We start from the raw sequence: 14,876 nt of genomic DNA on the forward strand, positions 1-14,876 counted from the left end.
AATCCAAAAAGCTCTGAAAACCACTCGTTGGTAAAAGGCTTTCGAATTTCGATGCATCTGAAAAGCTCGGATTCTGTGGAAAGTCTAGCCTAGAAATATCAGCCATTGACCTCGGACATTTCAGTGCATTCCATCAAGCACATCTCTGTGTGTGACATCCTGTGGCAAGGCAATCTGCGCGACAAAGGGCAACACGTGGCCTTTGAGTATCGCATCTCAACTTCACATGCTTATGCTCTCCGATTGCTGCCCTTCTTTAACAAGTCTTTCGGCACTAATCTGCAATGGAACTGTTTCGAGCAACAACGCATGCCTCGCACAGTCCATAGCAGCTCGGGAGCAGAAGAGTTGGTGAAGAATTTGTACCTTTAGGGCATCATTACCAGTCTGTGGGTAAACAGTGGGGCTGTAGAATGAAATAATGCGAGGATACTGCAGAATGCCTGTGAGCCATCCTGGAGCCAAATTACAGAACGCTCTCAATAGAAGACTCAAATCCCGGCTTCATTGGTTGACCATGACCACTGTTGGTGCGTGGTAAGGGCCAACTAATAGGAGTGGGGCTTCGGGTCTGTTTTGAAACTGTCTTTATATTGAGAATTCAGCAGTTTGGCCCCTAGCACCAGGTACAAATCATAAAGCGGAATCTAAAGATGGAGGTGCCTCAAGTATCAGGACTTAGGAGCTATTGTTTACTCGTTATGCAAGAAAATGATGCTACCTGCTTCGCACCAGGGCACATGCATTACCAAAGGCAAGATGTGGGGACATTGCTGAAACAATATCATCGTGGTGCACTGAAGTCCTACAGCTGGCCCGTCCTTTTGCATTGCATACCTTACCTGCTAGTTTTTTGGCATCTGATGAGCTCAGATTTGCATGCATCAAAAAATGAAAACTAATGCCCAAAAACCTTAAGGGACACTTTATCTGCCTCAAGGGTTGATGCGATAGCATTAATGGGTCCTTTCAGCAGCCTGGGGCCCTCTTTACGCATCACTTTGCAGACACAGATACTGTTCATTCTATCACCACCACATAAGCTTAAAGGGGTTCTGAAACACCTTCCGAGGACATTGCATAGACTTGCTCAGTCACTATATTCTCTCATAATGAGCACTTGAGACAAATTATACTTTTTTACATGCAGCAGAGAACTCACAATCGCACGCGAAAGTTGGCGAATTCTTTCCAGGGACTTTTTCATGCTCGCGTTCTCTGTCGCATGCGGCTGCGCAATTCTGTTCAGAGATGGCTGTTGGGTAAAAAAAATTTTATTTGCCACTTATTTAAGGTGTTCATGACCCTTACGGGTCACTGGGCGCTGTGTGGTCCAGGATGCCACACTTGACTGCTGCCATCATGGCTCGAGTACGAGAAACCGTTGCACTTCCTCATCGTCGCTGCATCTCACTTGGGCTGTCTATGCTTGGCTCTAAGTCTGCCTTAGGGCAGGTCCATGTGACATGCTCCAGAGCCAGTTTACCCTGACACCACAGACATTCATCTATGTACTGTGCAGAAAAAACCTTGAGCACTTTGTGTAGATTTAGATGGTAGCTGAAAGGATTCTTTCAGGCGTCAGGTAGCTTCCATGGCTGTGGCTAGACAGCAGCATCGCTTCGGCGGGTTAGGAAGCTACGGCCCCCGGGGAATTCCCATGTGCGTTGGCAGCAGGGCCGGCAGAGGAGCGCCGCCTTTGAGCGTGCAAAACATGACGAGAGGAGAGAGAATGGCGTGAAGTCGCTGAAATTCAAATTTCGGCAACCGATAACTTGACTTTCACGAGAAGCATTAAAAAAATTTTTGCTGGATAATACTCGGGAAACGGCGCCCATAACATCCCAGGAATACCGCATCTTAATTTCTTGAGATCCCCTTTCAGAGCCCCTTTTAACTACAGTAAAATGGAAAGTTGAGCCAGAATTGGTACACCTTTAAATATGATTAACTGCTGCAGCGCTGATCCCCGCGCAAGTACTCCATCTGTGTCGCCTAGGTTCCGCCTTTATGCAATATATGCGGAATTGGTCATTCTCTGCTTTACATTCACAGAGTGGTGGGAGTTCTCGTACCACTCCTGGGCCAATATGTGGTGCAGCAGTTAAGCTATGCATCGCTGCTCCGTGATGACAGGTGCTGCCATTGGTGGGTCTTGTGTGACCCAGGTTGCCCTCCCCGAGAAACCTCTCACAACCAGCCACTAATTTACCTGCCACAGTGGGCAGGTGGCATAACACCAATTTTTCACTCATGCCGTTGCCGCCAAGGAATTTTCTGCTGCCACATTAAAATAGCTAAAAAGAAAAAAAGATTCAGAAAATGTAGAACCTTACACATAAGCGGCAGTTTCCTGTACCCACCTTGTCAGATAAGTGAATGCATCGATGTGGATTACAAGGCTTGGCAGAGTTTAGCAACCATTTTTGTTTTGCCCTCAAATGAGCAGTGTATCGTGCAAACTCCTACAGGTGCTGTTTTTTTATCACGCAGAGAGAGCATACCACCTCAGTTATGGACCGAGAGCTAGTTAATCACAGAGCATTTGTACAATCATCTTAAGTGATCCCAGGTTCTAAAAAGGAAAATAGGGTAGCATCTGTACTTGGTTCTACCAGCCATGGTTCAACATGGAACTTGAGCCATTGTAAAAAGCAGAGGGCTGCGACATGCATGGCAAATATTTCAGCACATGTACAATAAAACCAGCTTTCCTCCAAGCACTACATCAGATGCCTTTATGGCTAAACTGGTTTTCCACTAACTTTACTTCACCTTGAAGAAATCTTGCTAATGTTTTGGAAGGAGACTGCTTCATCAAAAAATTTCTACAAAAATTTTCCTACTTTCACAACTATGGTTCGTAGGTTTTGCAAACAAAATTTTCAGTAATTTTGGATGACTGAACAACAACAGAATCGCGTATTAGAAAAAGCTCGTTAATTCGAACTGCCGGCTGGGCCCTGGCCAAAGCCCATTCAGGTCTATGGCGTCGGACGCTACGTGTCTCACACTGGATAATTTGAACGGGCTACCAAAGGGAGGTTGCGTCCCGGTATGATCAGTGCAGCAAGCGATTGTCCAATCCTACACAAACCTAAATTCCATGCTGCAGCGTTACTAGCGCACCTCGAGGGCAGCTGCAGAGTTATGGTTTCGCTTTATTGAGTTTTGTGCCAGCCCTCATCAGCCAACCAACCAAGCCCAGTGGCGCATCGCGCGTCCTTTTTATTCCCATTTTTTTTTCTCACCACCTCGGTGCAGGGAAGAGTTTCCATTCGCGTGGCCCACACCGAAACTGAGCGCTCATCACGTGCAGTGAAGCCTCCTCGCACAAGACGCTTGCGAGGTGTGCAAAGCAGCAGTGGTGGAAGGCCACCGCTAAAAATTGCCACTATCGCGCAGTTATCTCAAAAGCAACCAACCACTGCCCAGTCTTTCACCAAATTTATCGTGGACTGTTAGTTTTTTCGGGGTCATTCAATAATTTGAACTTCCGGATAATTCATTCTTTCCAGTCCCTCAAGTTCGAAATAGTGAGCTTTTACTGTAGAAATCAGACAATAGAAAAACTGGCCAATTCCATCATTTTGCTCGAAAATAAGATAGTGTAGGTGGTTCCAAGACCAGTAGCGTCCTCTAGACATTTCAACATACCGATGCTTGCAGCAAATCCTGCTGCATGTCACTACACAGCCCAGACAAAATTTGTGAGGAGATTTTAATATTTGCTCACCAAATACATTGTCCTCTGCAAAGACTATGTGCCATGGTATATACAGCGAAAAAGAAGGTAGGCGGACGCCCAAACCGTCACGTCTGTGTTGAATCCTTTCCCAAAATGCCCATCTAGTTTCAGCAACCATTTCCTTTTATTATTATTTTTGCAAGAACATGCTTCAGTAACCTGCGGTGTTTAACCAGGATAAACGTAACACAAGGGCCTAGCATCTACTCACAAAACCTAAGAATGTGACAATACAGACTACGGTAATCTGCAAAATAAGGGTGCACATTTTCACATTTTCGTCGCCCTGGTGGAATATTATGACCACAACACAATAAAAAGATAAAAGACGGCAGAAAAAAAGAAAAAAAATGGCGATCTATATGTATGTCCTCCATACAGTCTTTATCGCATTGCATACATGCACTTGAGTCTACACAAAGCCAAATAAGCAGGTCGTTTCTTCAGAAAAATCTCCAATAGCAAAGCAATTAAGCAGCGTCACGATTACAGTGGATGCAAAACTGTGTCCAGTCTCAGCGAGCTGTCCCAGGGTACCCAATCAGAATGGAAGGAAAAATAAGCAACCCTGAAGTGACCAAACACAGCGCCTTAAACAAGAGTCAGTTGACAACGCTCTCCTTAAGCTAGCGCATGCAAGAGTGCACGGCCGCTAGCCTATTCTCTGCAAGCACTTCTAGAGGAAGAAACATTGATAGCAGCGTCAATGATCCATAACCTTTACTTTCAGCCAAGTGCCACCTAAAACTGCACATAGGAGAGACCTACTGAAGTCTTTACATCATGTGATGGTGTACGTACAAAGCCACATTCATTAGTTACAGGCATAATAAGAACAGTCACTCTCTCAAAGCCTGCCGGCAGACATGCCACACTGTCAGCTCACATGCACAAATGAAAACACGCCAACACAACCTAGACATTCCATTCGAATACATATTCACAATCTTCGCAAAAGAAGCTGTGCTGACCACACGAAAAAGGGCCCAGTCACCTCCAGCCAACATTCATCGTTCCCATAGGTGTATACACCAATAATCATTAAACAGGCACACCTCACATTATGAAAGTTACATGCTGGGGCATCAGTGGCCATGTCTAACAGTGAAGTCAAACAAGGAGGCCACGAGCAGCAGACAAACATGCGAGATGAGCCAAAACCCAGTCCACGAATAAGACTGCAATTACCAAACTGGTCGAGCCATTACGTCTGTATATGCGTGCTGTCTTCCTCGCATGCAAAGCGATGTGAACCGCATTGCAACCAAAACTACCACTAGCAACGATAATGCGTGCACACATAAATTAAGCGTCCAAAACTATAATACTACATGCAAAAGGCAGCAACAGAGGCAAAAAAATTGACTACACAAGTTGGAAGTCTCCTACATTCAGTAGGTGAAATAAAAATAGCAAGCCTTTCGGATTCTACCAGCATAATCATGCAAGGAAGACTTGACACCACGCAGATTTTACCATAAGGACAAAGTAAGCTCTAAGAGCACGGCAGCGGCCTTGAATGCAAGTCCAGTAATCATCAAATACAATGCTTCCAAACATGTTTAGCAAACAAAATTACCGACACAAACAGCCGTGTACAAGATCAGCTGCTGTTAACACAAGCACTCCGATGTAGACACTTCTAGCGAAATATATGTTTACAAAGAGCCCGGATATGGCTCTACCGTAAAAACAAGTTTCCTCTCTCAGACATACAAGCATATCAGCAGGAAGGACCTTTAGCAGCAGCCAGTGAACTCACTAAGGCAACGACGACGTTCGTGGGCAGCACTGCCAAAATGAGGCCTGCGACAGCAGCACATTAGGCAGACTTGCACACTGCATCCTACCCCCTCGAGCTTCCTCCGCCGGAAGCTGCCTCTCCAATTTCCCGAACACCATCCGTCACACATTCACTCTGTGAGATAGGAACTGTCTGGCAGCACACTACACAGCTGCCTCAGCCAATGAAATGGGAGCGCACAGGCCTGCCACATCAGGGGGTTTCGAGGCTTTGCGTAATGAGCCCAATGTACCTTTGCGGGCCCCGTGAGAAGTGCGAACATGGTCCCTGCTATGAGGAAAAGGCGAAAGTTGACCACAGTGTGCGCGCACGGCTTAGCAAGACACTGAGCTGCCCCCTGCCGCCCCGTTCATTGCTTGGGTGACTCCGCTGCGTCTCCCGAGGGGCTCTCGGGCACTGTGGTGCTGCTCTTTTCCTCCTCCTCGTCCTCCTTTCCCTCATCCTTGATGGCCAACGACTCGAGCTCTTTCGTGGGTGCTTCTTCAGACTCGGCAGCCGCTACTGCAAGTAAGTGCACAACGAAAGTTTCCAGCTCACACTGCCACTGAAAGCAGTGCACAACTGTAGGCTTTTGTGGCACACCGTACTGGAAGGCAAAACTGCATCTCTATAAAGGGGGGGACACTGGTCTTGAAAAAAATATTTTTATTAATGAAGTCACAGTTACGAAATCTTCAGGGAACATGTATTTTTGTGTGCCGATTCTAAATATGTCATTTAATTTCATGTAAAACAATTTCTTGAGCACTTATGCACTTTTTATGCTAGTATTTTGCGGAGAGTATTGAAGAAAATTTGCTGCGGGAAACTCACTGAAATGTATGCCATTGGGTTCTCTTTACACCAAGGAATACAATAAGGGTGAAATTGTCTTCCTGCCTATCATAGAACTTAAGTTATAGAGTTTTGAAGTTGTCGCTTCAGAAATGAGAAGGAAAGTGTGTATTCCTGTTTCTGAAGTGGCAGCTTCAGTACCCTATTACTCAATTCTATGATAGGCAGGAAGACAATTTTACCCTTATTGCATTCCTTGGTGTCAAGAGAACCCAATGGCATACATTTCAGCGAGTTTCCTGCAGCAAATTTTCTTCAAAACTCTCCACAAAATACTTGCATAAAATGTGCATAAGTGCTCACGGAATTGCTTTACATGAAATTAAATGATATATCTAGAATCAGCGCACAAAAATTACATGTGCCATGAAAATTTCATAACTATGACTAAATTAATAAAATTTTCTTTTCAAGACCAGTGTCCCCCCTTAAGGCGAAAGCGCGTTTTTACGGGCGTCCACCCAGATATGTGAGACAGTTACTGTGTAATTTCCTTTCCTCAAATACAATTTTCAGTTTCTTCATTACGGCTACTCTTTCTTCTTTCACTGGCTTCCTCCCTTCCTCTACAGTGCAGTTAAGGTGTCCACTGAGATGACTTGGAATTACAGCGCCATTTCCTTTCCTCAAAAAGCGTGTTCAAAGGGTGGTGGGGGGAATGTCGCGTTCCACTCCTAAAGGCGAAGCTTAAGCGTCATTAATCAGTAGTTAACTAGCATTTAGTCATTAATCAGTATTATTCATTAATTAGTAATTTGCCATTACTTCGTCATCAGTTGTGTGTGATGTCATCCAGTGGTGACGTCACCAGTGTCACAGAGGCCAAGTGGTGCGGAAGACGCTTTTGCCTCTACGCACTTTAGACAGTCAAAGTGCCCCCTGAATTTTTTTAATTTACTCTACCGTTAAATCTCGCATTTTTTTTGGCACAAACAGGCCACGAAACCGCTTCAATGGAAAATTGACAATCGAATGACTGACCGAAGGTGCCACTGTTCGTCCTACAGGTTCATATTTGATAGGCTGTGCGCTAAAATGACGTTCGCAGGAAAAAAGGGGGGTGCCCAAGGGATTTCAGGGAAAGAAGGGACTTCAGTGCCCATGCTCTGAAATCTCAGTACATGGGCTTCTATACACTTTGACTCCATCAGAACGAGACGGTATACCAAGGACAGAATCGACCCTGCAAACTCCCGCTAGGCAGACAAAGCAGGTCAAAAGCTTTACCACGTTTAGTCTTGTAGTAAGCGCAGCATAGTATCATGTTGCACATCGCATGTTTCTTAAACTACAAGCCAAATGAAAACCGTGCAATCTGCAACGACTCGCCACACACACTTTTTGTTCAACGATACGCAGTCATACGTACATTTGCCCTCCTTGATTGCCTGCACTTGCATCTTCTTCGCTTCGTCAAACTTCTCCTTGAATTTCTGGGCATCTGGGAAGACAAAAGCACAGTGAAGCTTTAACGTAAGAAGTTAATGTAAGAAGTTAATGTAAGAAGTTGGGCTAGTTGGTATGCATTCAGTGAGCACTTTGTCATGTTGTCATCTTCTGCTCTTCACCTTCGTTTTTTTGCGCTCGTTAACCATGAATGAGGACAGTGAAGCTTACTGTATCCAACATACAAGCATGCAATCATGCCTGTTTTGGAAAAAGAGAAAAACTAAACATTTCATACAGACACGAGCTGAAGTGAATGAAAAATATACCCCAGGCTGCAACACACACAAAAGAACTGTGCCAGTACAAATGCAAGGAACAAAATAATCAGACCACATGAAAAAAATTTTTTTTTTTCGAAAAAAAAAAATTAAACCATAAAAGGGTTAAGAGAATATAGAGAGAAAGAAGACAATGAGATCAAAAAGAGAGACTCACTCTCCACGCTTCCAAACCGCAGCGCAAGCAGTTCTGGTTTCGGCTCTTCATCTGCAAAGTCGGCTAACGTGCTCCACACCCAAGCCTTGTCACTGCCATGGCTTGGTTTGAGCTCCATGCTGGCGCTCACTGCAAAGGCACAACAGCAAATTGCACTCCAGGCAAAGAAAGGCCATACCCACAACAAAGAAAACACTAGCACGTCCCACTCTCCAAGAAGAACAAGAAGACAAAGCATAATGGATGACGGCACAAAGAAAAAAAAAAACACCAAGTTCAACACCCATGTTTACAAAAGGTGTTTCATGGCCACATCATCCTTTCGCTCTCACTTACAGAACAATGACCCAGAAAGAACAATGCCAAATGCATCATCAATTGGAACCCACACTCCAACTTTGTCGCTTGCATGGACAGAGTCCCGGAAGAGATGACAGACTGGCTGAAGCGATGGAAGCAGTTGTAGCATTTAGTTGTAACACCAAGTGTCGCCAGGCCAGTTAAGATTGCCCTTTTTTTTCAATGAATAGAAAGCATCATCTCCTCAATGCTACTAGCACCGCTATGAAAACCTATTTCGTGTTACACGGCCACACAACGCCAAGCTTCAAATGACCACAGCCGGCTAGCTGTAAGATGAGGGTGTTGTGGCATCATGCTACCCAGCTTGCTTTATAGAGAAGACTTGGGGCTGGCTCATAAAATAAAAATAAAACAATGTTGAAAAATAAACAGTGATAACTACATCTCAATACAGTAAAACCTCATTAATTCAGATTTCAAGGGAGCAGAAAAAACATCCAAATGTCGAACTATCGACTGGCCCCGCAAAACTGCCATTAATCGTACGCATGAAAGTCAAAATTAATTTGGTGAAATGTGGGCAACGGCCATCTCTTTTTCACTATAAAGACTACGCGACGGCAGCTAGTTCTCGCAGTACCATCAAATGTTTTATTTCGTACACGCTATCAGGGGTCTCAGAAGTAGGAGTACTCTTTAACGGTAAGGCCTCCACACAGTTTTAGTGTGTGATGCAATAAATGTAGTTTCTTCGCATGTGGCGACGCGTGTTCGGAGCACAGAGTTCAGGTGCGCTGGGAAAACAAATACCAGACGGATAGAAGTGCGCATTGGTACCAAAGCGGCAAGGCACTTTAAAAAAAAAAAGAAAAGAAATCGGCGACAAGGCAATTGCCTCGGGTACCCATCCAATCTGTGTGGCTGATGGCAGCAAAGCTCAGAAAACGAAACTATGCGGCCGGGCTCTCCAACGGCCCATAAAAGGGGAACATGCATGCCGTTACGCACATGTCAGAGGAATGCGGGAAACAATTTAATAGGCTAATCTGGCTTAGGGTCAAATATACTGGCGATCGCTTGTTGAGCAAGCTACACCTCAACACAGCACCACTTCGGGAGCTCCTCAGAATTAATCTGTGCCAGCCCCAGAGTGTCTGAATATACAAGCTTCCAATGCACACCACAGACTTACATGGGCACTTGGCGGGACTCCGAATTACTGGGGATCGAAATAATGAACTTTTACTGTAAAATCACATACTCAAAGTTCGTGTTCAGGGTTTTCACATTTTTCAGATTTTGCTTCAGTATCCTTCTAAACCACCCTAGGCAGTCAAGACTAGGCAGTTTTCATTAGGAATGCAGGCCTCCAGGGGATATGGCTTCTACCCAACTCTGACTAGTTGCACAAAATGGAACAAATGCCCAGTCACGAATTCGCAACATAGCAGTTTCTTTAACTTCAGCGGCAGTAAGAAATTTTTTACATTAGGACTTGAATGTGGCCCCATTGGCTTGTATAATTTGGCAGTTATCTTTTTGGTTTATAGGGATTTAACGTCCCAAAGCGACTCAGGCTATGAAGAACGCCGTAGTGAAGGGCTCCAGAAATTTCGACCACCTGGGGCTGAAAACGCACAGTACACTGGCCTCTAGAATTTCGCCTCCAAAGAAATTCGACCGCTGCGGCCGGGATCGAACCCGCGTCTTTCGGGTCAGGAGCCGAGTGCCATAACCACTGAGCCACCGCGGCGGACAGTCATCTTTTTGTCTGATGCCTTCACACTTTGGGCACGAAAGGGTTAGAACAGTGAAACCAGCACAATGCTGAGTCAAGAACTTGACAAAATTTGAGCCCTATACATTTTTTGTCAAAACACACAATTTTATGTCTTTGCATCCACTTCAAGTATGAAATTATGTGCAGTAAATGATTTATTTCAATGATTAATAAAAATAATCACTATCTGTAACGTTAAGACAGTAGTGAGAAATTTGTACTGAGCACACAAAAACTTCCAAGTCAACTTATTTTTACATTCCAAAAATACACTGTAAGCTAATACAGGGCTCAAGATTAAACTTCCAGTGCTTACAGCTGTTAAATTTTCATTTAAATGTCAGCACAGACATTTTCTCATGACTCTGCCCCTACCTACATGTCCATGCCAAGGGCAGTAATAAGCTTTGTGACCTCAAACCCTGTATCAGCACAATTCAATCACTGCACCACTTCAGTAGGTTACTTTCTAAATCAGTATTCAGATTCCTACATGCCACAAGAATGGAGCACAACATTGAAAGCGCCTTTAATTAGGACATTTGTTTGTGCCTAATGGAATTTCCATGCAAGGCTTAGTGGTGCTTCTGCGCAGAGAAGCACACAGGTTGTTTACCTGTGTTTATAATTATATGCTAAACAACACAAATAAAAATGCAATACCAATACAGGCCCCTCAAGACATGGAATATTCGACCTCCACGCTTACAATCCCGCCCACACAAGGTGCTCAGACACGTAATACGAAAGCAGCGCACTGACCATAGTGGTTGGCGCACACTTTGAAGGTCTTGTCACGGCGCATCAGAATGCGGCAATAACCAGCCTTGTTGCGGAGGATCTTCACATCACCCGTGCCACGCTCTTTCCACTCTGGTGGCTCGCCGGGTGTTGTAACATACCGGTAGAGCTTGCCTCGCCTTTGTAGAAAGAGAGAACGCAATGCTTTCCTTTTAAGTTGTTTCAGGTGAAACGAGTCTGGGAGCAAATCGGGCAAGTACTCTGCAGCAAGTTACACAATTTGTTGCAGCAGAAATGTTTTTCTGAATAAAAGAGCGAAAATTGTGAAAAGAGACAGCAAAATGCCCTAGGAAAGTGATTCTCAGCTGTATGCGATGAGAGATATGAGGACCCGAGCAACTGAGTATATCAACAAGGTGAACAAGTTGAAACAACAACAGTTAAGTGAAATGACAGCACTTAAAACCAGGCTTTACACCAGGCATGCATTGCATGGCTTGAATGAACGCTGGCTAGTGATGTTATCATGCCGAGACAGAACACTGCACTCACAACTGGAGGAGGACTTCCTCATCTTCTTCAAGCGTCTTCACGTCTATCAATGGCAGCTTCATGACCGGCTCAAAGTGGATGTCTGGACTGTGTGAACGTTCATCCTCCTATGAGAAACAAGGCAAAATGTAAACCAAGCAAACTGAACTTCACCACGTGCATTACATAAGCAATGCAGGCTACCACGCTTGTCAATGAAAAGGACGACGTTTTGACACACACATCTGGTCGAACTTAGCTTTGATATAAATTCAACTTGCTGTAATTAACTAGCTTAGCTGCTGTCACAAATGCGCGATACCAAAAACTAGAATCGGCTGCGAGAAACTGCAACATTCTCTGGATATGGAACGGTGATAACAAGAGATGAAAAGGAAGAAGGTGCAACTCTGCAACTCCTTTCTTCTTTTCACGTGTCCGTGCCACTGAGAACACAGAGCAGCAACCTTAGCCCTTTACCTTCACTTGCACACTAAACCACCCGTTGTTGTCAGGATGGCTCGGTTTCAGTTTTGTTTTATGGCGTTTAACGTCCCAAAGCTACTCTGGCTATGAGATACACCATAGTGGAGGGTTCCCGATAACGTGCACTGACATCATGCAATACATGGACCTCCAGCATTTTGCCTCCACTGAAATGCGACTGTCGCGGACAGGGTCAAACCCGCATCTTTCAGGTCAGCAGCCGAGCACCATAGCCGCTCAGCCACAGTGGTGGCTCTTTCAACAGAATGATTGAAGACGCCGGAAATACAGAAAAACCTGACCACAGTTGTCAGAAAACCAAATGCTGCAGGAGACCCAAGGCAAGAAGTTCAATGCAGATTCATTTCTGTTCAAAAGAACAGGTACGGAGGTGAGCACACTTGTCTAGACCAAACATTTCAAGGTAATTTTTGCGCAGAACAGACGGGACTTAGGAAAGAAACACAGACAAGCACTTGTCTGTGTTTCACTTCCAAGCTTCATCTGTTTCACATGAAAGTTTCTTCACAATAGCCATTTACAAACCAGCCCAAGAGTCTGCACTACTGAACTTGTCTAGAGTGCTCAAGCAGTACTGTGCAAAGAAAAGATTGTGAAATTTTAAAGCAGGTACCAAGTTTCACAGATAATACTTGCACTCGAGCTCAGCCGGGTAGACATACGAATCGTGCAGGTACAAGTGCATTACCCCTAGCGAAGCACCTGTATTAGGACTTCACTTCATTTGCTTTGTAGCACATCGCTTCAGCACTCCAGACAAGCATGCTCACCTCTGTACAGCGGAAGCTACCTTTATTGAGGCTGAGACCACGCCCTATGAAGCACATGCCTGCCAGGTATGCCTTCAAGAAACACGTGAAAAATGACCAACATGTTCACTGATGCTGTCATTTCGGCTGTGGCTAGAAATCTGTCCAAATGAAACAAGAACTGCTGCTGGTGTTCCCTCCAGCCGTGACAAAACAGCACTCAGTTAAGTCCACAACGAACAGTGACCGTCACTTATGTCCCCTAAAGACAATGAACCTAACCAGATAAAACAAAACCACGCAGCAGCAAATATTAACGAGTTTTGCGATACTGTCCACTGGTACATCCAAAAGGAACTCCTAGCAGCAGTTATATTGTTCGATATGGGTGAAACACTAGACATTCTGAAAAAAAGAAAAAAAAAACGCTCTTGGTTGGATACGTCCAGAAGGAATAACAACTGCCACTTGAGTTGTAAATGGTAAACGTGGGGTTCAGTGTCCCAAACGACATCAGCTATGCGGGATGCCGTTAGTGGAGGGCTCCAGATTATTTAGTCCAGCTGGGGTTCTTTACTTCGCGCCGACATCGCCCCGCACACCAGCGTTTTTGTACTCCATCTCATCTCCATCGAAATACGGGCGCCGCGGCCGGGATGTAATCCGCGACATAGGGATCAGCTGGGACCAGTAGGGACCTGGGGACCAGCTGGAACAAACTTGACCAAACCAACCGTAATGATGCAATGAGTAGGAAAACAAACAAAGTAACGCAGCAATACACTATTGTACGTGTTGCGATGGTTTTTATTGGTGCGTTCTTACGTTGCCTCCATTCCATACTACCGCTTCAAGCGCTACAAGTTCCGTCATTACTCGGGCTGGTCTGATCAAAATCTGAAGGGACATTCGGCATGGGGAAGTTGGACCCAAACGAAATGAGGGGCTGTACGAACGAACTGCACTGAATGCTATGTTTAGACGGAACTGCAGCAGCATTCATGTCGTTCCGTCTGGACGGAACGCTAGACACTCAGTTCGGGTTTCTAGTCGAAGAGGAAAAGCACCTAACTACCGAAGCATCTATTACCTATGCAACTCCGAAATCTAAAGGTGCACAAAAATCTCAAAGCACGTATGCATAAAAACTGCTTTCTAAGCAAAAAAAGGACTTACATGTTCACTGACGCTGTCATTTCGGCTTTTCTCCAGGCAGCCCGAGTCATTCTGTCCGAGGAAGAAAAAGTAGCTGAACTACCGACGCACCACTTACTGATGCAACTTCAAAGGAACCATCAGTAGACGCTACACCAAAATTATAGAATAACTTATCGCGCCAATAATTAGCACGGTCAAAAAGCCGCACTCGATATGAAGAACTGCGAAGCACGCAGACGACACGATGGATACATGCACTTGACAAGAACTGAAACGCACCGCTCTCGCAGAAGGAAGAAAAAGCAGAAAGCTCTGGCTGCAACTATTTGTATGCATTTAAACATCACCCTTAGCAGTGCACTTTAGACGATTTTTTTTTTATTCTTAAAGAACAACAGGTATAAGCCTATTAAAAATAAAGACCATTCTCTACCCATGGTTTCGAATAGCGGCGAATAATACGACTTGAAACAAGTTCAATAAGCCACGCGGGATTTTTACAGGCACACTTACAAGTTCGTCACCCATTATTCCGTGCGATTAAAATGGATCTAAAACGCTGATCTCCTACGAATATTTTTCCTGGCTTTCCCGCTCAGTAGAGAATGTTTTGACGATGCACCGTTAATGGACTCTGCGCCCATCAAGAGAGTTCTAAGAAAGCTGAATGAATAATGCAAAAGCATGCCAGCAAAATAAAAACGTATTTCTTTATTAAATTAACTTATGCAGTACATTCAAATGCTTAATACAGGGTACAAGAAGATTTAAAATATTGTGATGTACAATGAAGTGCCAAAGTTTGACCATGATTGGCCGGCGCTTGGGTTATTTCGG

General features: G+C 44.7%; 1 protein-coding gene across 1 annotated transcript; it reads right to left on the reverse strand.

Moving 5' to 3' along the window:
• Positions 1-3,853: 3,853 nt before the first annotated feature.
• On the reverse strand, positions 3,854-14,680 carry LOC149363659 (ran-specific GTPase-activating protein-like). The gene is made up of 7 exons (XM_089573632.1): positions 14,553-14,680; positions 14,058-14,108; positions 11,647-11,753; positions 11,116-11,273; positions 8,271-8,399; positions 7,756-7,827; positions 3,854-6,053 (listed from the first exon to the last, which is right to left on the reverse strand). Exons 1-7 carry the CDS (start codon positions 14,565-14,567, stop codon positions 5,902-5,904), a joined length of 684 nt encoding a protein of 227 aa, XP_089429758.1. The 5' UTR covers positions 14,568-14,680; the 3' UTR covers positions 3,854-5,901.
• Positions 14,681-14,876: the final 196 nt, after the last annotated feature.

The sequence above is a fragment of the Amblyomma mixtum genome, chromosome 2 (assembly GCF_055824585.1).
Source record: "Amblyomma mixtum isolate Tamu chromosome 2, ASM5582458v1, whole genome shotgun sequence".
In the NCBI taxonomy this organism is placed as follows: domain Eukaryota; kingdom Metazoa; phylum Arthropoda; class Arachnida; order Ixodida; family Ixodidae; genus Amblyomma; species Amblyomma mixtum.

Coding starts and splice junctions, on each gene's coding strand:
- LOC149363659 (XM_089573632.1), bottom strand. Junction 11,754..14,057: donor ATGACAGCGTCAGTGAACAT/GTAAGTCCTTTT, acceptor TGTTTCTCATAG/GAGGATGAACGTTCACACAG. Junction 7,828..8,270: donor GCGGTTTGGAAGCGTGGAGA/GTGAGTCTCTCT, acceptor TTGTCTTCCCAG/ATGCCCAGAAATTCAAGGAG.